The 24844-nt window shown below is 48.8% G+C and overlaps 1 protein-coding gene across 1 annotated transcript; it reads right to left on the reverse strand.

The window, feature by feature from the left end:
• Nucleotides 1-13659: 13659 nt before the first annotated feature.
• On the reverse strand, nt 13660-24332 carry LOC138843091 (putative NBPF family member NBPF5). The gene is made up of 8 exons (XM_089304913.1): nt 24158-24332; nt 22380-22479; nt 20298-20512; nt 16912-16966; nt 16491-16657; nt 15041-15098; nt 13857-13912; nt 13660-13748 (listed from the first exon to the last, which is right to left on the reverse strand). The coding sequence occupies exons 1-8, from the start codon at nt 24330-24332 to the stop codon at nt 13660-13662; spliced, it is 915 nt and encodes a 304-aa protein (XP_089161039.1).
• Between the last annotated feature and the right edge of the window lie 512 nt (nt 24333-24844).

Below are 24844 nucleotides of genomic sequence, written 5' to 3' on the forward strand. Positions count from 1 at the left end.
GCCCCTCTTCTGGTCTGGCTCTCTCCTAATGGGCTGGGGAAGCCATGCAAGATGGCCCGAGGGCTTGGGGCCTGCTCCTGCCTGGGAGACCCCTTGTAGTGGCCATCTGTAGAGCGACCCAGAGCATGGAAGACCTTTCTCTCTGCCTCTCCCCTCTCTAATTCTCTCTCTCCAATGAATAAACACAACAGTAAGAATGAAAGGCCTGGAGTTAAAAAAACAGGAGGCTGTGGTCCCGGAGCGCGCCCCCTGCCGCCCGGGCTCCGCAGCCCAAGGCCTCCTCCCAGGCGGGCCCGGCCCTTCCCGCCCTCCCGGGAGCTGTGGGCGCGTCTCCGGCATCCTCCTCCCCCTCCCGAGGAGCAGCGTCCCGAGCCTGGGGCCAGCGCCGTCCTCCTGGGAACCCTGTCTGTTGGCGCGGGGTCCGCCCCGCGTCCGCGTTTCCCTTTCTTCTCCTCTGACTCCGGTTCCGGAAGGTGCCCTCAAGCGACCCCACACCGCTGTCCCCATTCCGGAGTCCTGGCGCGGGGTCCTCAATTGTCCACAGCTGTGTTTTCTGAAGCCGGGTCCGCATCCGGGTTCCCCAGGGGGCGGCAGCCCCCAGGGCCCTCGGCGGCCTGCAGGCCGGGCTGAGGGTCATCTCAGGGGCCTTGGATTTGCGTGGAGCTGGTGGCAACGGGTGGGTGGGCGGGGCTTGCGGAGGGCGAGAAAGTGGCGGGCCTCGCGGCGGTGGGCGTGGCCTGTGGGAGCCCAAGGTCTGGTGTGGGGTTGTCTAGCATGTCCGCACCCCCGCCCTTCCCAGCAGTGTGGGAGCTGACAGAGAGCAGGTGCATGGAGCTGTAGCCTGTGTGGTTTTCCCTCTGTGGATTTAATGATCGCTCTGCCACCTTCCCTCCTTCTCTCTGGGGATCCCGACCCTTCCTCCCTTGCCCGCGGACCACTCTACCCGGGCTCTCTCTGGCCCGGATCCTGAGGGAGCAGCAGAGTCCAGAAGAGAAACCAGAGTTGACCCTGGCGGAGCTCTTTGTGTCCCCTCTCCATGATCACGTGTGGGGACTTAACCCACTATACCGCACCGCCGGCTCAGTAATAATATTGGTAAAGAAGCAGATACAGGCCGGCGCCCCGGCTCACTAGGCTAATCCTCTGCCTGCGGCCCCGGAACCCGGGGTTCTGGTCCCGATCAGGGCGCCGGATTCTGTCCCATTGCCCTTCTTCCAGTCCTGCTCTCTGCTATGGCCCTGGAGGGCAGTGGAGGATGGCGCAAGTCCTTGGGCCCCGCACCCGCTTGGAAGACCCGGAGAAGCACCTGGCTCCTGCTTTGGATCAGCGTGGTGCGCTGGCAGCAGTGGCCATTGGGGCTGAACCAACGGGAAAGGGAGACCTTTCTCTCTGTCTCTTTCATTTCCACTCTGCCTGTGGGGAAGCTCAGCTTCCCAGAGTTTCAAGAGTTGCTAGGGCGGGGTGCTTGGAAAATGCAACATCGTGTGCTTTTCCTGTTGTTTTCTGTGGCCTCCAGGACTGGGTTAGACCTGGGGCCTGGAGAGGGATGGGGGAGGGGAAGCCCCTCTGACAGCAGGCATGGAGTCCCTGTGTCTCTGTGGCTGTCCTGGAGTGCAGAGGGGGAGGGAGGGGGATGCTCATCAGGAGAATCCTGGAGGCCCGGGAAGAGCCCTCAGCACACAGCTGCCTCAGAGAGAACCGCTGGCTCTTCCCTCTCTGTTTCTTGCTAGGAGGGAACAGAATTGGAGTCTGGCTGAGCTTGTCTGAAATCTACTGTGTGAAGGCGACAGTCATGTCCAGAGGCTCTTCAGGGACCCAGTGCACCAGGAACTGGAGACAGGAAGAAGACACGAGTGCACTCACACAGACCAGCAGGCACTGCAGCCCCCAAGTGGAGGACACTTGAGCCCACCCTGAGTGACAGAGCCCGGGCTGCACAGGTGACACCACTGGCCCTAGGAACTAGACACTGCCCGTGGACAGGGTTCTGCAGTCTCTGGACACTGAGGATCTTGAGATGGGCTAGAATTATGTTAAAGGGGCCAGCATGAATTTTCCCAGTGCCTGCTCCTTGGGTCTCTCCTTTCACATCAAGAGCTGGTGTCACTGTTGCTGAATGGCCAGTCCATGGAGATCTTCCTACGTGGTGGAGCCAGGGAACCTGAGAAGGCAGGTGTGGGGCCCTCAGTGTTCCAGAACGTAGGACATTCATCACCCATGGGAAGGGGTTTGGCAGCAGCATGTCCTTGGTTGGACAAAGCAGCCTGAGGTGGCCAACTCTGCAGGAGGCCTTCTGCAGACAAGTATAAATACAACCCCAAAGGTGCCCACACTCCCCCCACATATGTCTGTGAACAACCCGTCCCCAGAATATCAAGGACTTGGGGTCCTGCCACCCACACAGGGAGACCTGGATTGAATTCCCTGCTCCTGACTCTGGCCTCAGTCCAGCCAGGCAGTTGCACACATTCAAGGACTGAAACAGAGGGTGGCAGGACTCTCTGTGTCTCTCTCTATCAAGCAAAGTTTGTCTGTGATGGAGCAGTGGTTTACTAGCCTAAGCATTCACCTGCAATGCCGGCATCCTACGTGGACAGCTGTTCGAGTCCTGGTTGCTCCTCCTCTGATCCAGCTCTCTGCTATGGCCTGGGAAAGCAGTGGAAGATGGTCCAAGTCCTTGGGCTCCTGCACTCATGTGGGAGACACAGAGAAAACTACTGGTTTATGGCTTCAGATCGGCCCAGCTCTGGCCATGGTTTCCAACTGGGAAGTGAACCAGTGAATGGAAGGCCTTCTCTCTGTCTCTGCCTCTCCATGATAATTCTCTTTGGTTCAAACTCTGGCAGCTGGGCCCAGGAGGGTGGCAGCATTATCCCAAACATTTCTGGAGCCTCTACTGCTGGTCAGTGCAGTGTCCCACAGCCTCTGTCTTGCCTGTCAGCCTGGGGGAACAGATGCAGGAGCCCTGATTATCTTGGAATCCCCTTCAGGGTCACCTTCATTCTTCTGGACAAAAGCTGCATATTGTCAACTGACGCACTGCATTACTCCGTCCTTTCCATCCAGGAAGGCCGTCAGCCGGCTTTCATTTCAACACCATTCCCCTCACCCTTGCTTAAACCTGCAGATTCTGTCCATGTCATACAAGCATCTTTTTCAAGGCACAGTCTAGCCACACCCTGGTGTTCTCTTCCAGAACACATTTCATTTGTTGTAATATGGATAGACCCAACTTTCCAAATCTTCAAATTCTAGTTTCTTTTTGTTCAGAATTCCCAGAAATTAAATTCTCTTTTTGGACGTTACTATAAAGAGTCAGATGGCCATTGGCCAGTGCTGTGACGTAGAACCCTAAGTTCCCACCTGCAGTGTCGGCATCATGTATAAGCACCAGTTGAAGTCCAAGCTGCTCCACTTCTTATCCAACTCCATGCTAAGGTGCCTGGAAATTAGGCAGAAGTTGGCCCACCTGCTTAGGCCCCCACACACATCTGGAAGGAGCTCCTGGCTCCTGGCTCCTGGCTTTCCTGACCCTTCCCTAGCTATTGAGGATTGACCCAGCAGATAAAAATCTCTTTCCCAGTATGTCTGTATCTCTCCCTTTCAAATAAATTCTTTTGAAACACTGCCAGAAGCAAGCCCCTGAATTAGTGCTTTGCTGAGAATTCACCTCCATTTAATATCCGGTTTCATTCCTGGCAAGTTCTACCTTCTACAAAACATGCCAGAAACCAAGTTCCCTGCCTCTTACAAACAAGGTTCACCTTGTTCCTGGTCTTCCATCACATCTATTCCTCATTTCCACTGCAGACCTCACCAGAATCCCCATGCCCATCCATAGCTCAGTGTGCATCTGAAAACACCTCCAGTGGGGACCTGTTCCCCAGGGGCAAAGCTGCCTCTGTCCTTGCAGGAATTCATTAGACCTGCACCTCAAGTCTCAGGACGCTAATCTGTGTCTGGTGAGACCCTGCAAGGACTTATGGAATATGGACAGTTGTCCATGAAGCTCTGTGTCAGATGGGGTCTGGGATCACTTGCAGGCACTAAAGTCGCCGTTGCTAACGTCCTGTACATGAATGTGGTAGCATTTGCATTGGACCAAATATTCTCCCAAATGTTTTCAGTTGTCCCTAGAGATCTTATAATACCTAAAGAGGCTATGATGTAAACAGTATACTGTGTGTAGAATAATTCAAGAGGAAAAAGATGGTATATGGACAGTACAGATGCATTCTTTTTCAATTTTCAAAATCACTGCTAATGGAATCTGCACTTGTGGTCCCATGGATCCCAAGGGCATCACGGGATAAGGCACTGTGTCCTATGGTCATGTAGGCTAGGAAGTCCCAAGACCTGCTGGCAGATGGCTGGCCTTCCAGGAGACACACTTGGATTCTGGCCTGGAGTCCAAAGTGCAGGAATGGAAATATTCAAGGCAGCCAGGAGGTTTTCCTGGAATTTGCAGGCATTTGGGGAGTGAACCAGTACATGGAAGGTATTTCTCTCTCTCTCTCCACCCCAGCACTACCACCTCCCTCTCCCCTTTTTCCCACTGTTCATCCTCTGCCTCTGCACTGTAATGCTGCTTTTCAATGAACTTTTTTTTTTTTTTAAAGAAGGCAGGTGCTGACATTGTGGGACCATGGGTAAAGCCATCAATATGACAGCGGCATCCATGTCAGAGTGCCTGGTTCAAGACCCAGCTGCTTCCAAGCCATATTTCCTGCAGTAATGGGAGGCAGCAGATGGCTCAAGTTATTGGATTCCTTACTTCAGCCTTGTTTAGCCATGGCTGCCTCAGGCATTTGAGACATGAATCAGATGGAACATCTCTGTGTTTTTCATTCTCTCTAGCTCTCCCTCTCTCTTATGTTTGCCTTGCAGATAAATAAATAAATCTCTATAAAAATTGGTAAACTTGGTTCTGGCACTGTGGTATAGTGGGCTACTCCTCCACCTACAGTGCCTGCTTCCCACGTGGACTCTGGTTCAAGACCCAACTGTTCCTCTTCTGATCCGGCTCTCTGCTATAGCTTGAGAAAAACAATCTATTTCATATATAAATATATATATATATATATATATATATATATATATATATATAAAGAGAGAGAGAGAGAGAGATACAAGGGTAAAAATCAGCACACCCAATATGAGATGTAATGTATTATAACGCTGAAATTAAAAAATCCAAGTGATAGAGAAAAGAATTCAGTGGTATGGGCTAACACGATATTTGCAATAACATTCCATGTTGGGGTGAGAATGCCTTTGAACTACAGAATGCCAGGACCCAGTCTTCAGGAAGAATTCTATCAGAAATCTAGTATGAAACTTGAATACAATCATTGACACAGGCATGAATGGTTAATGCATGGTAAAATTGTTAAAGGAAGGCCATTTTCAAACAGGGTGTTTATACATCTTCCAAGCAGCACTCTCCGAAGTTTTTTATTTCAACTCTGAAATTTTATTATCCAAAGTGTATGATTTTTACAGAACAAAAGTAAAAGCAGGTATCAAAATCAGCAAAGAGTTTGTAAGATTTCTGCAGAGAGTTTCACCTAAGTCAGGGATGGTGAGAGTGGTATCCAAGGTAAAACCTGGATGACTGCTGATTTGTCTCTTGGCATAAATTACTAGGTGGTTTGTTCTGGAGGTGCTGAATAACTTCTCACCATCACTGGTCAGTTGTTGAGAACCAATTCGAGTTGTCAAACAAAGCAAAAAAAATTTTTACTTTTTTTTGTTGCATTGTGGCATTTTACTGAAGCGGCATTTATTTTGTTTCTTCTTAGTAATTTCTTTTTGTTTTGAAAATTTTTCATCTCTTTTAGCATTTTCTCATTTAGAAAGATAACTAACTGAAATGGCATGGTACGTTGTTTCCTTAGTATTGCTTTTTTTGTTTAAGTTTTAAATATTTGCAAAGTTGTTAAATTTTACTTATTTGTCATTTTCTCCATTAAATGAAACAGTGAATAGGAATGACATTTTATACTTGTTCTGAATAACTGTTTTTCTCTTTTGTCATTTGTAAAGTATAATCATTTTTAAAATTAAAATTTTTTAGCATTTTTGTATTTACAAAAACACTGACCTGAAATGGAATTTTATTTTTATTTGCTGAGTTTAACGTTTTAAAAAAATTTTAATTTATATATATTTCTAACTTTTTCCTATTTAAAAAGTTACTAAAATGAAGTGGCATTTTAATTTTCCTATTAGTATTTTCCTATTTTTTTGTTTTTTATTGTTTTTAAAATTTTTAAATTTTTTAATTTAATTTTTTCAGTATTTTACTTTCAAAAACACTTAAATGATATTTTTTCTAAATTTTTCTTTTTAAGTTTTTTAACAGTTTTTAAATTTTTAATTTTTTTAATCTTTTTCCTTTTAAGAAAAACAATGCAGTACCATTTTTCTTTCCTATTTTTACTTTAAAATTTTTTTTACTTTTTAAATTTTTAATTTTTTTTGGAATTTTTCTTTTTAAAAACACTTAACTAAAACAGAGAACACATATTGGGATCTGAATCAAAATTTTTAATATTCCACTTGCACTCCAGGACACTGGAGACACTTATGGGCCTGGACAGCGATATCTTAATGACAAGGTGTAGATTTTAGGATGCCCACGATGTGCTGACAGGATGTCTAAGGCAGCTGTTACACTGAGAGGAGGCACACTCAGGTGGAAACATAATTCTCTCCCTAGGATCCCAATTTGCATGAAAGGAAAACAATTGTCTTTATCACAGGCATGACAGACAGTGGAAGTAGGAATGGTAGCTGTGAGAAACAGGTCCACCCCAGGGCAGCGGTGCCATTGGCTCGGTATGTTCTTTGACCAGGAACACCTACTAAGCAGCGGGCATCCAGAATCTGTGAGGACCCGGTTTTCCATGACAGGGTTGGGGGCAGGCATATGGCCCCTGCTCGTCCTGCAGCTGCCTCAGGCCGGCAGGAACATGGCCTTGCAGTTTGCTGGGGCTCTGGATGCCTTGGCCCACGTCCTGCAGCAGGAGCCCCCAGTTCTCCTGCAACACTGAGTGGAGTTGGCAGGACCAGCAGCTCTAAGAGACGAGTGTCCTCGTGCTGAGGTCCTGCCCGCATCTGCCCTGCCTGACTCTGGGTGTGGAGAGAGGAATGTTCAGAGAGGTGTCCGGTTCTTGATGCAGGCTCAGTCCACCTCACCCACCTGTCCTCTCCTGGCCACACTGCTGCATTCATCACCATGAACTTGCTGTAATCATGCCCATCCACGGCCACCTCCTGGGTTGATGACCGGACCTCCGCCAGGGCCGCTGCTCACTCCCTTTTTGCTCAGGCTCTGAGGGGTCACCCTCTCCACAGTTGTTAGGAACATGTGGAAGGAGCCCATCTTTAGGATGTACAGATCAACAAACAGCTTTCGCCAACTGACCGATGCCAGGGTCAGGGGACGTGATGGGCACACAAGATGTTCTCTGCCTCCTGCGGGGATGTTGGGAGAAGCACACAGCATCCCCTGCATCGGGTGCTTGGCCAAAGAGTGAGGCTGAGTGTAAAACTGAGGAAAGCACCAGAGATCTCAGGATGCAGACCCCGAGCCGGACACCTGGCCTGCGCCTTCACACAGTCAGCGTTCCCATCAGGGAAGACAGCAGAAGGGGGAGATGGTTGGGGTTCAAAAGGAGGAAAGAGACCCTTCCTGTCCTTTGGAGCCCCAGAGTCTCTTCCTCCTGCTGTCCTCTATGCGGAACGCTGGCTGTGTGAAGGAGGCAGGCCAGCTGTCTGGGTCAGGCTCCTCATCCTCGGAGTCCGATCCTCTCCTCTGCTCACATGCAGCCTTGTGCGCAGGAGCACTGTGTCTCTGACACTGCCCTCACCGAGCTTGCCCCATCCGAAGGCAGTGTGTGCCCAGGGTCCTGTGCTGCTTGCTTCCAGCTCCTCCTGACCTCAGATCTCTGCAGGAGGCAGTTGGAGAGGAGCCAGGTGGTGTTCTCTCTAGAGCAGCTGTGCAGTCAGGCCTGGGTCTCCTTCGGTGTTCACTCAGATTGGAGGTGGGAGACTGTGCCAGCTCTCAGGGAAGCAGCCTAGTGGATAAAAATAGCCGAGGGCAGTTCATGGTGGTGAAACTGCATTCTTGGTGTTCTGGTTGCTGCTGAAGTGGAGCTCCTGTGGTAGATGTTTGGAAGAGGTGGGGTGTTACAATCAGCAATACTGTTCTGTACTTCCAACTGTATTTGGGATCTGAAAGAGGGAGAGAAGAAAAATCAAAGGAGAGCTGGGTCAGGTCCAGGTGAGAGCTGCGCCTGCATCTGGGCCTCAGTGGGGCAGAGGCCGGGCAAACTCAATTCCAGTGGGGAGACTGGCTGAAGGGGGAGCCCTGGGCTGCTGAGAGGGAAGCAGCAGCCAAATGAGCAGAGTCCTGCCCTGAACTCCAGCCCAGCTCTGCAGTGCTGGGGAACCAGGGCCCTTGACCTCTCCTAACCAGGAGTGAGTGATGTCACCCCACGTCCTCCTGCTCTAGTTGCATTAGAAATGGATTCGTTTTCTGCAGTAAGCAAAGAGAGCCGGGAGTGTAACCACAGCACAACTCATGTCAATAGAACAGACACCAAGTTTCTCTGAAGAGGATTCCACATCTAGTTACACCTAGGACCATTCTGCTGTGTGCCTAATAGCTCACTCGCTCAACTCTGAAGGCAACATTAACTTTAAAACAGGCACTCTTTTGTCACCCTAGAGTTTCCCCATTTCTTTTTCATTTCCCCTAAGAAATTTTCTTTTTGAGAATATCCTGTTTGTATCCCGGTCAGAGGGAAGGACAAACATGGGAGAATGAGACCTAAGAATCTGCATTGGAAATTGGCCTAGGAATAAAATCAGATAAAATGTGATTGTTCAATGTATATTTCTCAACCCAATAGAGAGAGGACTTGCAATCAAGTGAGTGGATGGTGAACAGCATGTTTTAGGGAGACAAGTTCAACTTTAAACATTCAACTTGATTATGAGGGGAGGGATCCTATTTGGTGGGTCAGGTTTCTACATGACAAGGATTTCTTACTGTATCTTCTATTTCAAGTTATTGATCCAAACAGAGAGGTTACAGCTCTACCCTATCTGAACAAACAGAAATGAGCTATCATCTGTGCGCAGTATAAGAAGGAATAAGTACATCTCACACACACACAGGATTACCTCTGTCTAGGCGTGAAGGCCCAGGAATCTGAATGCCATTGCCCACGTGTTGGTCTGTGGTTTTCCCTTCATCTCCCGGCCAGGGAGTCTCCATGCGAGGTGGCACTCCATGGGCTGTGGTTTCCCCTTCGTCTTCTGGCCAGGGAATCAGCACGCAATTTTACTAACTGTGGGCTGTGGTTTGCCCTTCATCTCCAGGCCAGGGAACCTGCAGGCCAGTTCCCATTTCCTGGGCTTCCATTTTCCTTTGATCACATTTTCTTTTGGGGAACTTGGGACATCACTGGGGCTGATGCTATGACTCCCACACATGCTGGTGATGGCATCTTTGTGAGGACCTCCCTCCAGCGGGGAACGGGTCTTCCTCTCAGGGGCAGCAACAAAACTCAGTTCTGAAATAGAACCACAGCCATCAGGATTGGTATTCATGCTCTCTCTCTGGCAGTCAGGCCTGCAGCAGAGGGACAACAAGTAAGGCAAGGGGCCCTGGACAGTCATGTCCGAAGTGTGGGAGATGACATCTGCACAGACACTAAAATGTTTTCAGTCGGGTTGATTTTATACATGTTCACTGATAATTTATCACTAGGCAAAAGCAATAAACATGGCTCAGATGATCACAATAGTCAACAAAGTAGAACTAATAAAACACACAGCTCTGAAGCTTTTAAGGCACAGAACCACACTGGCTCTCTGCTGAAGGTTTGGGGGGATGGAGCAGGATCACCAAACCTGGAGGGCATTGTCATGAGAGACAAGGACAGGGGAACACTGACAGCTGGAATGAACAACACTAGCACAAGAACACATGCATTCATACTTGCACATGCTTTGCTGAACATACACCAAGCACATCGATGCATAGGATACATGCCCCCAGTGCATGTCATATAGACATTAATACATATGATGTGACCATCACTTTTCTGGTCAGGTGAAGTGGGAACCTAGTTACAGGCACCTGAAGAGTGGAGAGACAAGCTAAGGTGAAGCACAAAAGTCAGGAGGAAATCCCAGGTGGGAGGGAAGGCATTCCTTTGGCCTAGCACACACATCTCCCTCCTGAGACAGTGTCTGTGCACTTGCCTTCCTCCCCATGACTGCCCAGCCCTGCACTGGGTGTTTCTGAGACAAAGCCACACAACCACTGGTCTGTGGCAAAGCCAAGTGCAAGGCCTCATTGAGACCCTGAGTGCAAAAAGCCCAAGGTGAGAGACCAGGAACTTCAGGCCATGGGGGACTCCTGAGCTGGAGTTCTATCTGCAGCACCTAAGGTTTCCTCCGTTTGATGACTATGAACAAACTCCACCCAAAAGCCACATCCAGACTGAGATAAGTCCCCAGGGCCTGAGTGCACAGTGGTCTGTCTCACCCAACACAGGTGCAGCAACCCAAGAATACAGAGGCCACCTGGCAGACCAGTGGAGTGTTCCCGTTCACAATGGAGCACTCACTGTCTACAACAAGAGCAGAGCAGACAGGCTGTTTCTCCAGGGAGGACCAGGTGCTCCTAGAATGGGACCAGTCAGAAGTTTCCAGAAGAAGTGCAGGAGTCAAACACGTACCGTGAGAGTCTTGTGAGACATCTTGATCTTCAATCTCTGGGATCTCCCTGATGAGACTGGAGGGAGGGAAAGGTGGGTGAGAAACAGAAAGGGAACAGAAAGCCCCTCTCCAAGCTGTTCCTAAGAGGAGGCTTCCAGAAGTGGCTGGGCTGAGCAATGCACCACCCACAACTGTGTCCCTATCTGGGGAAGACTGGCTACTAATTCCCTAGTAGTCCATGCCACACTGTCTGCTCTGTCTCCAAGTTACCTGGAAGTGTATGTGGCATTTTGCTCTTGTACCTCCACTTCGTGGTATTGATTTTCTGCAAACAAATTCAGAGAGATTCACCGTGTTAAGCAGGTTTTGGGTCAGATATGGGTATCCAATGGCCACTACTACCAAGGGGACAGATTGTTCTCATGTGACAACAGGAGACTGTGACAGAAATCCTCCAGGAGGACTAAGTCCACATCAGGAGATGGGCTTGGGGAGCCATCCTGGGCAAGGGGTCAAATCTCCCTGTTCACAGTGGATCACCATCTCAATAACCTCTGTCCAGAACCCTTAGAAACAGCCTGCAATGGTCCTCAGGGATTCTAAGCTCACAGCCCAAGAACTTTCTAGGAGGCACACTGCAGTCGTCTGGCTGCTCTCACTAAAGGACCCAGGTTGCTGACTGTGGAGAGGAGGTAGAACACTGGGAGAGAGCTATGCATGGAGTCTGCGTGCCCTGGAATGGAAACCTGTTTGATGCCACACAGAAGCTTGGCTATTCTAAGAGTTGCTTATGAATAATCTCCCTCTTGTCTATGGGAACAATACAAGCAATTCAAGAGCATGTATTTCTGGATGAACTCTTCCCTAGTCAATTCATCTTCAAATGGAAATGCCATGGAGAACATGAATGACAGAGATGCCTATATGGATGCTGTGGCCTGGACAAGCATGGATCAAAGGGCAGAGCTGAGGTTTGGGATGGAATAAAAAGGAAGCAAGTGGCAACAGTCATCCTCCAAGGTTCCAACCAGGAGGGAGCACACGCCACCTGGGCACATGATGCTGAGCTTGCTGTGAAATGGTCACCACTCTGTTCCATAACAAATAAACAACAATGAATTCTACTCCTCTTACAGCTCAATTCAGGATTTTGAGTCTACAACTACAAGTCTGTAGGTTTGGCATGTAGCAATGACCACTCCTCCTCAGTGGGGATAGGAGTACAAGGACAGAGCAGTCACCAGGGACAGACATGAAGGTTTACCTACTCTCCAAAGTGATCATTCTGCACATAAACTGCCAACCAAACTGCTCTGGCTTTATGAGCATAAGCAGCTCCTGGATGCTTGCAGTCAGACATCCCAGGCCCAACTGGAGCCTAGAAATGTTCATCCAGGGAACTCTGTTCTGTGAAACAGCAACCATTTTTGACAGAAATGGAGATGGGTATGACTCACTGGGACCCTGAGTGCAAAAAACTCGAGGTGAGAGACCAGGAACTTTCAGGCCATGGGGCACACCTGAGCTGGAGTTCTATCTGGAGCACCTCAAAGAGGTGCTGAACCTGCTCAGGGACAAAGCACACCAACGTCTTCCTAGTGGGAGATGTTGTGCAGGGCCTTTAGAAGTTCTTGTTTGCAGACTGAACTTTTCTACTGATATTTGAAATTCTCTCAACACAATTTCTTACAGAGGAAAAGTTTTAAGTATGAATACCCATAGCAGCCACATCGCTGGCATGTCTGCTGAAAACAAGTGGACTGAACCCACAGACAAGGGGAGGCAAAGGAGTGGTCTATGATTGCAATGCACACAAGGTGGGGTGACCTGGGAGAGTGACCTTGTGGAGCCTCAGGATCCTCTCCCCAAGGTGGGGACAGAATCTCCACCGGGAGAGGTCCTGTGAGGATTGCATGGATCAGGACAGCACATGGTCTAGCACAGCACAGATGTCTGTGAGAGTGGCCTTCATAGCTGTGTGTGAATCGCTGTGACCTGGGATGACTCTGCACATCTCTGTACCTCTGTACAGAGGACAAGCACATGGTCTCACCAAGAAAAGGTGCCTGCTGCTCTATAGCACTGGGGGACAACTGACGTTGCCAATTCTACTGCAGAACATTGAGAAACAGGGAAGGGCATCAGGATTTCATGATTTTCCTACAGAATGATTTGATGAGTGAAGGTGCCTCAAACCCTAAAGATTCCTCCTGAGAGAAAGTGTAAAACCTCATCGAAGCTCACATTCAAGGAAATTGGACTTTGTCTCTGCCCCCACATAGGAAGCAATACTCCAGGGCTCCTACTCAACAAGAGACACTCTGCCTGTGATGACATGAGGGGAACCTCAGCCTCACTCAGATAGTAAATAGACTCCTGTCCTGGTGCAAGATTATGGAGGCTTTGCATGAGAAGAAAATGCCACATCTAGACACTGGATTAAAACTACAGACCTCATATGAGCACACATCAGTGCTGTTAAGCAGACGATGAGAACCACACCAGGGACACAGGTGTGGGACTGGACTGCTGTGCTCAGCACCAAGCTGCTTCAGAGAAAACAGAGTCTGCCGACCAAGGGTACCGAGTATCAGATAACTAAGGAAACACTGTACAGACTGCCAAAGCTTTAAGCCTGAGAATTTTGGAGGATGCAGTTTACAATGGCAACTGTTGTTAAAATTAAGAACATCACAGTGACTTGTTAAAGAAGCCTCTCCAAGACAGATGGTGTTGGTAGGTGTTTGCCATCATGCCTTCCCATCCCCTCCTTCCCTGTCTTGACGTCAAAAGCTGCACCTTGAAAGTGGGCCTGGTGACAGCCAAGGGTTTCCCCCATTTGATGACTATGAACAAACTCCACCCAAAAGCCACATCCAGACTGAGATAAGTCCCCAGGGCCTGAGTGCACAGTGGTCTGTCTCACCCAACACAGGTGCAGCAACCCAAGAATACAGAGGCCACCTGGCAGACCAGTGGAGTGTTCCCGTTCACAATGGAGCACTCACTGTCTACAACAAGAGCAGAGCAGACAGGCTGTTTCTCCAGTGAGGACCAGGTGCTCCTAGAATGGGACCAGTCAGAAGCTTCCAGAAGAAGTGCAGGAGTCAAACACGTACCGTGAGAGTCTTGTGAGACATCTTGATCTTCAATCTCTGGGATCTCCCTGATGAGACTGGAGGGAGGGAAAGGTGGGTGAGAAACAGAAAGGGAACAGAAAGCCCTTTCCAAGCTGTTCCTAAGAGGAGGCCTCCAGAAGTGGCTGGGCTGAGCAATGGCCACCCACAACTGTGTCCCTATCTGGGGAAGACTGGCTACTAACGGTGCAGACAGGATGCAATGTCTTCCATTTGAGGAGGTTCCTTGCTGAACCACCTGGAGTAGACGACCTGAACGTTATCACAGGGCAGCTTTCATGTGAGGAAAAATGAAGTGCTCATATGAAGCACGTGGCAAACAGAAAGCAAGGTAAAACAGAAACCCCACTGCCTTCACTGAGAATAGTATGTGTGAGTAGATATATAATATTTACACATGAATCAACTACAGCCAAATATTAAATGTTATGGAATCTATGTGTGCTGGTAATCTTCTTTATGCTTATTTGTACTGCTTCAAGTCATTTTAAAGTAAACAGGCAAACAGAACTCAAATCTTCTTGAAGAAAGAGTATGCGGTTTTAGGTGATAGGTGAGTAGCAGAGATAGTGAAAGGGCTTGGAGACAGAAGCAGAGAGAAACAGAGGATTTCCTCTGTGGTGAGGTCATTAGGGACTCAGCCTGGAGAAATGACTCTCAGTTGGTCCACTAGTACCCCTGAGTATTTGGACAATGAAAACTGGCTTCAACAGATTTATGTAAATTACATGCAGAGTCAATGAATTCCCCTTTTGGGATACTGGGGACTATCACGGCTTTAGCTGTCAGTCTTATTCTCAGTGCTGAGGCACTAGTTTCTGTCAGGTGGTTTCACATGATTAAAGGGGTGCAGAGAAGCTCATGAGAAGAGGAGGCCTGTGAGCAGCACCCTGCCCTTCACTGCATGCCAGAGAGGCAATGATGGCAAGGAATCCCTGGAGAGGCTCCTTCATGGAGTCAGCCTGCTGCAGGTCACTACGTGGAAAAGGTAGGGAGAAGTGGAAACCCGGACTAGTACCCTAACGATGGCAGACAGCAGTGCTGACGGGGTGCTGCAGGGTTGGCTCCATGGATGGGAGATGCACAGTGGCACTGCTCTTCTTCTCTGGACCTGGAGTCTGCCCGTGTCCGCACTAAGCTCACTGCCCAGGGTTCCTAAGACTCACCTGCAGTGTGACAGGGCTTGTGCTTCCCCTTGCACTTCATCATTGTCATTTTCCTTTTCTGCAAATGAATTCAAATAGGCACAGTCACCTAGGATGATCCCTCAAAGCCTGTACAATGCGCTGTCCAGCGCTGCCACAGCACACCAGTAGCCTCAGTGTCACTGCCGACTCCTCAGATAGGAATTGTCTAGAGGGTTGAGGTCATTTCTGAGGGAACTAGCTTGTTCATTTTTCTTGACACATGAGGTAAACCTCCCTATTCCTCCAGTCATCACATCAATAATCGCTGACCTGATTCCCTACACAAATGAAACAAATTTTCCCAAGTGTGGGTGCTGTGGCATAGCAGGTAAGGCTGCTGCCTTTAACCCCAGGATCCCATGTCAATGCCGGTTCAAGTCCTGGCTTTCTACTTCTGATCCAGATCCCGCTAATGCACCTGGGAATGCAGTAGAAGATGGTCCAGTACTTGTGCCCTGCACCCACATAGGAGACCTGGAGGAAACTCCTAGTTCCTCCCTGGGCCTGGTCCAGTCGATGCCATTGTGGCCATGTGGGGAGCAGACCACAGTATGCAAGAGTTGCCTCTCTCTCACGCTCGCTCTTTCTCTCTCCCTGTTTCTCTCTCTAATTCTGCCTTTTATAAGGTGAAATCCAATCTAAAATAATATTCTCTGGAGACGCTTGGTTCCTAGTGTGATTCCTTTCCATGAGAGGAAGTGCACTGCCCATGGGTCTCCAACAAGCTCTCTTGGTAGTTTGTGGTTTACCATATTTTGTACATTGAGGATAAGATAAAAGGTGGCACAGGTGAAGTTTCAGTTCTGGGTATCAGAGTGAATGTGTGCAGCACAAGAGAAAACTTGGCTACTCATGGAACCTCTAAGCACAGGTCTCAGACTTGCAGCCTGGGGACACACTACTAAAGGAATGGCAAAACATTCTGTATGTGTGGTAGGTGAAATGATGCCAACTTTGAAGGGACAGCTACGTGGTTGGGTTCAATGAAACAGGGGGAGTATCTTGACTGCAATGGAGACGAGCATGCTGCTGGCTCTGACAGGAAACAATGTCACATGACAGGGATGGGGAATGACTCGTGTGATCACCACTGCAGGGGGCAGAGGGGTCTGCTTCCTTAGGAACGGATGGTAGAGACAAGCATGAGATGTGCTGCTTAGGTTGGTGTGCATCTGTCACATTCTTCTGGCAATGACTGAGCACTGGAATCTGAGTGACAAAGCCACACAAGGAATGGGAAGACAGCAAGGCTGGATGGGTCAACCACACCTGTGCAACAGACTGGTTGAAGAAGAACAGATGATGAGAATGTCTCAGACCATCCCATGTCCAGAAGCCCTCTCAGTCAGGTGGGAGTGATGAGTGCAAGGATAGTGCGGGATCCTGGGCAAGCAGAGGGGGTTGTATCACCTCACAGTGGGGGACTCACCGTCTGCATCTGGAGCAGACAGCACGTCCTGATGCTCCGGGAAGCACCAGCTGCTCCACGTGGAATGGTCAAGCTCAGAAACGACTGGAGAAATCGAGGGAGTGAGGTAGCACTCGTCCAGCGGGTCGTCTGGGTCTTCCCGCTCTTGCTCCTCTGGGAGCTCCCTGCTGAGATGGGAGGGCAGAGACACTGAAGACACACATCACAGGTACAGAAGGGACTTTGTCATCAGACTACAGGTTAAAATATGTGAGGGATTTTCAAAGACGGAATATAGAGGGAAACAATACAAAAAGGAATATTATAAACAGAGCCATTTCATCACTGGCTGAATGTTTCAAATGGCTCTAGTCACCAGTTTCTCCAGCATTTTGATTCCCTAGTAGTCCATGCTACACTGTCTGCTCTGCCTCCAAGTTACCTGGAAGTGTATGAGACATTTTGCTCTTGTACCTCCACGTCGTGGTATTGATTTTCTGCAAACAAATTCAGAGAGATTCACCAGGTTAAGCAGGTTTTGGGTCAGATATGGGTATCCAATGGCCACTACTACCAAGGGAACTGATTGTTCTTGTGTGAGAACAGGAGACTGAGGGAAATCCTCCAGGAGGACTAAGTAAACATCAGGAGATGGGCTTGGGGAGCCATCCTGCACAAGCAGTCAAATCTCCCTGTTCACAGTTGGATCACCATCTCAATAACCTCTGTCCAGAACCCTTAGAAACAGCCTGCAATGGTCCTCAGGGATTCTAAGCTCACAGCCCAAGAACTTTCTAGGAGGCACACTGTAGTCGTCCGGCTGCTCTCTAAAGGACCCAGGTTGCTGACTGTGGAGAGGAGGTAGAACACTGGGAGAGAGCTATGCATGGAGTCTGCATGCCCTGGAATGGACACCTGTTTGATGCCACATGGAAGCTTGGCTATTCTAAGAGTTGCTCATGAATAATCTCCCTCTTGTCTATGGGAACAATACAAGCAATTCAAGAGCTCTCTCCCCAGGCCCTTTAGGATTTATTTATCTAAAATCTAGGAGTGTTGCTATAGTACTGACTCATCCTATCAGACTGATCATGGTGAAGAAGGGTGGAGGAGTTTCTATAGAAGGCTGAATGAACTCCAGAACACCTCGCATAAATAAATCCATGCTGTTATAGAGAAACATTGAACATTGACTTTGTAGGGATATTGTTGGATTCAGCTATGTTTTTGGAACTGTACAGGAAGTACAGTAAAAGACACTTTATGTCCTGGTTTTGAGATGATTGCATAGCTAAGATAAGCTGTCTTAAAGGAGATAGAGACTAGGGATGGAAGTCGGGAAGCTAGGATCACAACTTGGCCCACACATGGGAAGTGTTACCAAAAGCCTGCATGGGGCTAGAACTCCAGGGATGCAGTAGTAGCACAGAATGATATCACTGCAGGTGACAGCAGGCATTATTTCTAAGTTAGAGGGTCTGAAAGGCACTCACTACACAGGGCCTACGTATGTTCCCACAGGCTAGGGTGCAGTGAGACAAACAGCATCTGAGGGGAGGGAAGCTCCTTGACTCTCCTGATGTCTATGTTCAGTGCCACAACCTGGACCTGATGGAAACCAACTTGTGTCTGCAGGGCCTGTGCTCAAAAGCAACCCTCAACCTGAGAGTCCCTGTGTACAAAGAAGGGAGAGGCTACCTGGGAGAACGGTGACAGGTTCTTCTTTCTTGTGTGAACAAGCGTGTTCCCCATCTACACCTGGCACACTGTGGGTGACCTCAGCATCAGGAGACATTTGCACAGTGCCCTCAGGCAGGCAGGAGTCACTGGGCAGGTGGTCAGCAACACCAGTGGTAGATGTTTCCTGCTGTGAACTTGGTGGGGTTTCCATCTCATCCACTTCCAAGAGCTCCCTGAGAAGCCAGGTGGGATAAGGATGACAGAGATTAAACCAAGAAGGAAGAGACACCAGGGAGTTGGCTGGTTTGGATGGGGTGCATAAGGGATCGGTCATAGACAGCATAGAGGTGGTTCCCTCCACTCTGGACACCGCGTTGCTGCCTAGGGTGAGAGGGCCTGGGAAGAGATCAGCCTCTGCTCATCACACTCCATACACAGCAGCTAATGACAAAGCAGCCTCCACTGTCACTGCATGGTACAGTCACAGCACAAGCACACATTGACAGCTGCGCGGGCTGACACCCTGTGCTCAGGTTGGGTTGTTGCAGTGTCCTGCAGCCATGTGATCAAGGTCCTAGGGGCTTGGCAGATTCTAGAGATGTGCTACCTTCTGGGCCTTCTCTTAACCAAGTCACAGCACAGAAACATGGTTTTGTACTGGTGCTTTTCTGCAGCTGAACTTGGCTGGATTCTTCCTAACTGATCCCTTTGCACATTGCCTCTTTGCTAGTTTTCTCTGGTGAGAACTTCAGCTAACTCTGTAGAAAGCAGATGGGCATCTTCCTCGGCTTTTCCAGAGAGCAGAGAACAGGGGTTCCCTTTGTGTGCAGGCAACACCGAAGGCTGTGAGTTCATGATGGATCCTATCAGCAACTAGGAGCAGGACAACAGACAACTACTTTAACAGGGGGATTTCCTAGTTGGCAAGGAAGGACTCAACACAATCTGCAGTTGTGTTTATGTGTGTGTCTCAACTCCATGACTGTCTCGGCCCCTTTTCTGTTCTTTAGGAGACCCTGTGCATCCTTCACCCATTTGTTGCCAGCTCTTAATCATTCACTATTACCTGTCAACAACAGGTCCTTGTGCTGGTGTTTCCTCCTCTTCAATATTTTCTGTAAACAAATTCAGAAATGTCCAATCAGATATTATCAGCCCCCTTCCCCACTACAATCAAGGTGGCCTCTGTGTGCATATGAATATCTACATATGGGCCAATAGTGGACAAAAACTTCAAATGTTCTGTGTTTAAAGAAACGCCTTGCCATTCTCTTGTGGTCCATCAGGCTTCATGTCTCTGCACTTGGAGGTCAGAATCGTGGCAGATTCTGCCTGAAACTAGGCCAACATCCTTTGCTCCCATATCACTGGAAGCTACTCAAGCTTCCCTGGGACTTCTGCCTGTTATCCCTCATCTGGCCACTAGTGGGAGACCAAGGCATGGGTTCTACATTCCCATGGGTCTCACAGAGAACCTCCATCTGTCATGAAGAAGCAAAGAACCCGACTTCCATCCCTCCCTCACAGGCCCTCCAAGTTTTCTCTGGCTGTATCATTAGAGGAAATTCTCTCTGTGTTATGAGTTCCCTTCTCAACAGCTTTCCTCACTTAAGTTCTACTCACTCTAGTGCCTGGTCTGACACTCCCAGGGAGAGGAGGGAGGGCCTTTGTCCTATTGGGAAACATACAAGCAACAGCTTCCACCTTTGATGGTTACATCTGCTCTGCCTCAGATTTTTTGGTCCATCTAGTGAATGAGGAGAGAGAAATCCTGGATGGAGAAAGCAATCACCTGTCTACCACTTGAAAACCACACTGAGCACAGAGCTGGAGGCTTCCATTCAACTTAGCTCAGTGACTTTGTTCAGCCTAACAGCGGCCACACTTCACAAGGTCTTTCTGGTCTTCATATGAGGATGGACACTGCCTCTTGCCCCAAAGGCCAACCCCAATCAGGAAGGGAGGAGACCTTTGGGATACTGCAAACTTGAAAGACTTCTCTGCCCCTATCTGTGTTTCCCAGGCAGTCCTGGCCTTGTCATGGCACACATGTTCAGTAGCAAGAAATGCTGAAGCAATGCCCATGGCAGAGGGATGAATGCATCTGAACTGTGAGGCTTCTCAAATGACAGCCTGTGCCCAGCTCACCTGCTCCAAGCAGGTCCTCAAGGCACGCTGACAGCCGGACAGCCTCAGTGAGCAGTCGTCGGAAGCCCTGCCCCTTACAGGTCTCAGGGTCATGCACGGTGAGCACATCCTTCAGGTACTGCTGCAGGGTGTGGGCTAGATTGCGCCCCCTTTGGACCTTTGGACGTAACTGGGAAAGTTCTTGGTCCTGATCTTCAAGGATGCCACGGCAATGCCTAAGGTGCAAGAGTGGAGAAAGTTCTAGATGGGAAGGGATGAGTGCTAAGTTCTCTGTGTTTCAACAGATTTTCATAACAATGCCTTATAGAGCCCTCAACCAGCAGCACCACTCAGGTTTGGAGAAGTACCTGTGCCGAGAAAAGCAAAGGGCAAAACAAGGCCTTGCTCCCACTTTTAGAGAAAGATCTTGTCACAATTCCTGAGGTTCCATTCGGTCATGTTCTATCAGAAGTGCAAGGATTCTTCCTTCCTCACCTTCATAAAGGTGCTAATTCAGTTCCTCCTTCCAGCCACAGGCATTTCCATGTAGGAAGACACACAGTGTACAGTGCAGTGACTGGGAATCATGGTGCACGCAGGGGTTACATGGCAAGAAACAAGAATGAAGGTCTGGCAGGGCCAAGCTAAGCATCAGTCTTCTACATCAGGAGGTGATGGTGAGTAAGGGTAAATGAGGATTGATTGCAAGATGACCAAACAGAGGAGCCCAGCATGCCCTCCACCTCCCCTGAGAAGACCCAATGCAGCTCCATCTCGAGGTGAGTGCCCACAGAAAAGCACCTCCACACTAAGGGAACCATGAGAACACGGGAGGAAGAGAGAACAGGCATAGCACCACCTACAGAGGACCAAAGCTAACTGGTGACTGGATTCCCAGAAACACAGCCACGGGGATCTCCTGTTGCAGAAGAGAGAGTAAACAGGAGGGCCCCCTGGGAGCCCATCCAGCTGGACACCTTACTTACAGACTCTCCGCACTTGCAGCTCTGAATTCAGATTCCTCTGCTCCCTCCTTGTTTCATAACATCTGAGACACGGGGCTTTGCTGTAACTCTCTGCCCTTGTTTGGCACAGGCTGGCTCAGTTTTTGATTTGGGCTCCCACTAGTGAAACACATCCCCACCTGCCTGCCCTACACAGAGAGCCTCACCTGAGCAGCTCAGCAGACCTCGGCTGCTTTGCCAGGGGCTCTCCACGTGTAGCTTCTTGGTCAACATGGACTCCATGATGTCTTTTTTTATTATTATTATCTATTCATACCATTTTATTTGGGAAATAAACAGTAATTGAGGAAGGAAAAATGTATTTTCATTTTAATTTCTCCTGAAGGGAGAATTTTTTCAAAGTACCTATTCACTTTTACTTTCATTGTAAAATGAATTTTTACCATTTCTTTTAAAAAATTTATTCATTCATTTATTTTAAGGAATATACATTTCATAATACAGCTTTAGGTATATAGTTATTCTTCTCCCCATACCCAGGGTACCACCCACACTCCCAGCCCAGCTCCTCTTCCCTCTCTACTTCTCAATCTCATTCTCCATTACGATGCATTTTCAATGAACTTTGGACACAGAAGACCAACTCTATATTGAGTAACGATTTCAACAATTCCCACAAACACACCCACACAAGAATAAAAACTGGTTGAGAAATGTTGCACTGTAACTCTCTTTTAATACAACTCATGGAGGACAGAGGTCCTGCATGGGGAGTCAGTGCACAGTGACTCCTGCTGTTAATTTAACAAGTAGCACTCCTCTGTATGTTGTCAGGGACCACACAAGGCTCATGACATGAGCTGACTAGGCTATGGAAGCATTTTGAAAACTCTGTCCGTATTTAGACAAGGCCATCAGCAAAGTGGAAGTTCTTTCCTCCTCCCTTAGAGAAAAGTGCATCCTCCTGTGATGGCCACTTCTTTGTCTGGGGTCCCACAGTGATCCCACATGGAGAACATTGTTTGCCACAGTGCCTTGGCTTTCCATGCCTGAGATGCCTCAGTTCTCCCTTCTGAGCTGCCCCACTGGAGACACCCACACCCCTCCCCACCTGCCTGCCCCACACAGAGACCCTTACCTGAGCAGCTCTGGGACCGTGGGCTTCTCTGCCAGCGGCTCCTCAAAGTGGAGCTTCTTGGTCAGTATGGACTCAATGATGTTTTTAAACTTCTCACAATCTGGGGAAAGACAGACACGCAGAATTCAGGGAGCTGCTTTTGTAGTCAGTGCCTGCTGAAGACCAAAAGAACTCCAGGGCCAGGCTCCAGATTGGGGGTTTCACATCTTTATTTCATCACCTCAATACATAGCATCTGATATTTCCTTATTTAAAAGATTTATTTATTTATTTATTTATTTGAAAGGGAGAGTTTCAGAGAGACAGGAAGAGAGAGAGAGAGAGAGAGAGAGAGACTCCATCAGCTGGTTCACTGCCCAAATGACTGCAAGGTTGAAGCTTCACCAATCTGAAACCAGGAGCCAAGAGCTGTTTCTAGGTCTCCCATATGGATGCTGGGGCCTAAGCATGTGAGTTATCTTCTACTGCTTTTTAGGCCATAGCAGAGAGTTGGATTGGTAGTGGACCAGCCAGAATTGAACTAGTACTCATATCGGATGCCAGCACAGCAGGCAGTGGCTTTACCTGCCAACCCACAGTGCTGGCCCTGCTCTTTCCCAATAAAATGAGAAAAAAGGACTTCAAAGATACAGAAAGTGACTTGACACGGTGATGCCACCGGTGTTTACAGAATCAGAATTCCCAGCCCCTGAGCTCAGACTGAATCATGAGCCACTGGACTCAGCAAGCCTTGCAGCCTCTCAGGTCAAACACAAACCTGGGGAATGAAGTCGTCACCTTTTTGTATGATTAGGAGCTTGATAAGGGTGTAGGACTGTTTCCTCACATTGGGAAAGATTTCAAGTGTATGTTATTTCAGACTTAAAGGACCACCTTTCATGGAACTGTGTAGAATACAATGTATAACAAAGTAAGGCCTGAGGCAATATGGCCCAATAGAAAGTATAGTTCCTGCTAAATTGGAAACAGTACAATGTGGCCTCATGGATTCTGTTGGTCCTGAGCAAGGAACCATCCTTGGAGTTGTATAGGAAAGAAGGAGCGCATTTGGTTGTGACAATCTACAGAGGCAGGAGTTATGATAGCACCTATGAGTGGAAGAGAAATCAAAGTCACAGAGAAGGTGGGCAATGGGGGGGCACCCAGGCGAGTGGCCCTGATCCCCACCCTACACCCTGTGCTTGCTCCCACTCCCAGGTCTCAGGCACCGACTTCCTCTTCTGGAAGAAGAACTTGTGCTCCAGGAGCAGGACTTTGCTCTCAGCGGGGAGGCTGTGTCCTGAGGGTGTTCCCATGGATACCAGAGTTCCAGTGCACAGGAGACTGTCTCTCTAGAAGCACATCCTGCTCACTCTGAACACATGTCCACTTCTGGACCTAGGGCAGTGCTTTGCCAATGGGAACTCAACGGAGGCTTGAATTGAGTGAAATGTGTTAGCCCCAGAAATGAGGCCCACAGGGTTGGTATAAGGCTGCAGGAGCTGACACAGACAGGATGATCATAAACATGCACTCAGTATGGTAGAGCCTGACCCTGAGGACAACAGGCAGCTTTATGCCTCATCAGGAATCCATGCCAGATTCAGCACTCCTGTCACCCTACACCTCACTGCTAACTTGGAAACCTTGTGAAACCCTGTGTGTCAGCTTGGGAGTGTGGTCAGGAGGAAATTAAGTGCAGCAAAAAGAAGACAAAAATCACGTAGTGAGGCCATCTGGTGCCTCAGGAGGAGATACAGGACAATCATCACTGTGGTGAAATGACCCGAGAGACTTACTGTATTTTTTCAGCTCCTTGGCCAGGGCAAAGTTTGTAGCCTCAGCTATGAGAAACTTCTCCTTGAGCTCCCAGTAGTCCTGTTGGCTCTTTGCCAGCTGGGATTGCAATTGCTGGCACTCGAGGTCGTTCAGTTCTGCCACGGGATCTGATGCAGGGCTGTGGGATCCTGCCATGCTGATGGTGTGTCACAGCAGGACAACAGGGGCTGGGGAGAGGAAACCCAAACACAGGCGAGGGTCAAACAAATGACATCCAAGAGTTTCAGGTAGGCTTGAGGGGTGACAATAACTGTCCAGCTTCACTTACTGATGTGAAACACCTGATCCACAGCCCGACAACACTGGGAAGTTCTTCACTGCACAAACAAGGATAAGACTGCCAAAGCCTAGATTGAAGGCACTGCCTGTAGCTCAGTCTCTGCTAGGACTGGCTGTTGTGTGGCAGCTAACGGTCTGCCGTTGCCATCACAGAATTAGAAGGTGGAGGGCGTCACGGAATCTTTGGAACTCTGCCTTCCAGGGGCCTAAGCTAGGTTGAGGCACAAGACCCCCACTGGTGGGGACAACCTACCCATCTGCCAGTCTCATAGTTATAGATCCTGCACTGACACCACAGACCCTGTCCCCAAATCACCTAAGCATGTATCGTTCATATAGTCATGCAGGTGTATGAAAATACCAAGGCA

Source organism: Oryctolagus cuniculus, chromosome 10, assembly GCF_051225735.1.
Source record: "Oryctolagus cuniculus isolate XC-2025 breed Fujian yellow rabbit chromosome 10, ASM5122573v1, whole genome shotgun sequence".
NCBI classification, from domain to species: domain Eukaryota; kingdom Metazoa; phylum Chordata; class Mammalia; order Lagomorpha; family Leporidae; genus Oryctolagus; species Oryctolagus cuniculus.

Bases quoted from the DNA above. Each gene is read 5' to 3' on its own strand.
- LOC138843091 (XM_089304913.1), bottom strand. From the start codon at position 24,332: ATGGCAGGATCCCACAGCCCTGCATCAGATCCCGTGGCAGAACTGAAC. The intron at 16,967-20,297 runs GTGAGCTGGGCA...ATTTGTTTGCAG, and splicing joins TGAGGACCTGCTTGGAGCAG to AAAATCAATACCACGACGTG. The intron at 13,913-15,040 runs GTGAGTCTTAGG...CCCTCCCTCCAG, and splicing joins CAAGCCCTGTCACACTGCAG to TCTCATCAGGGAGATCCCAG.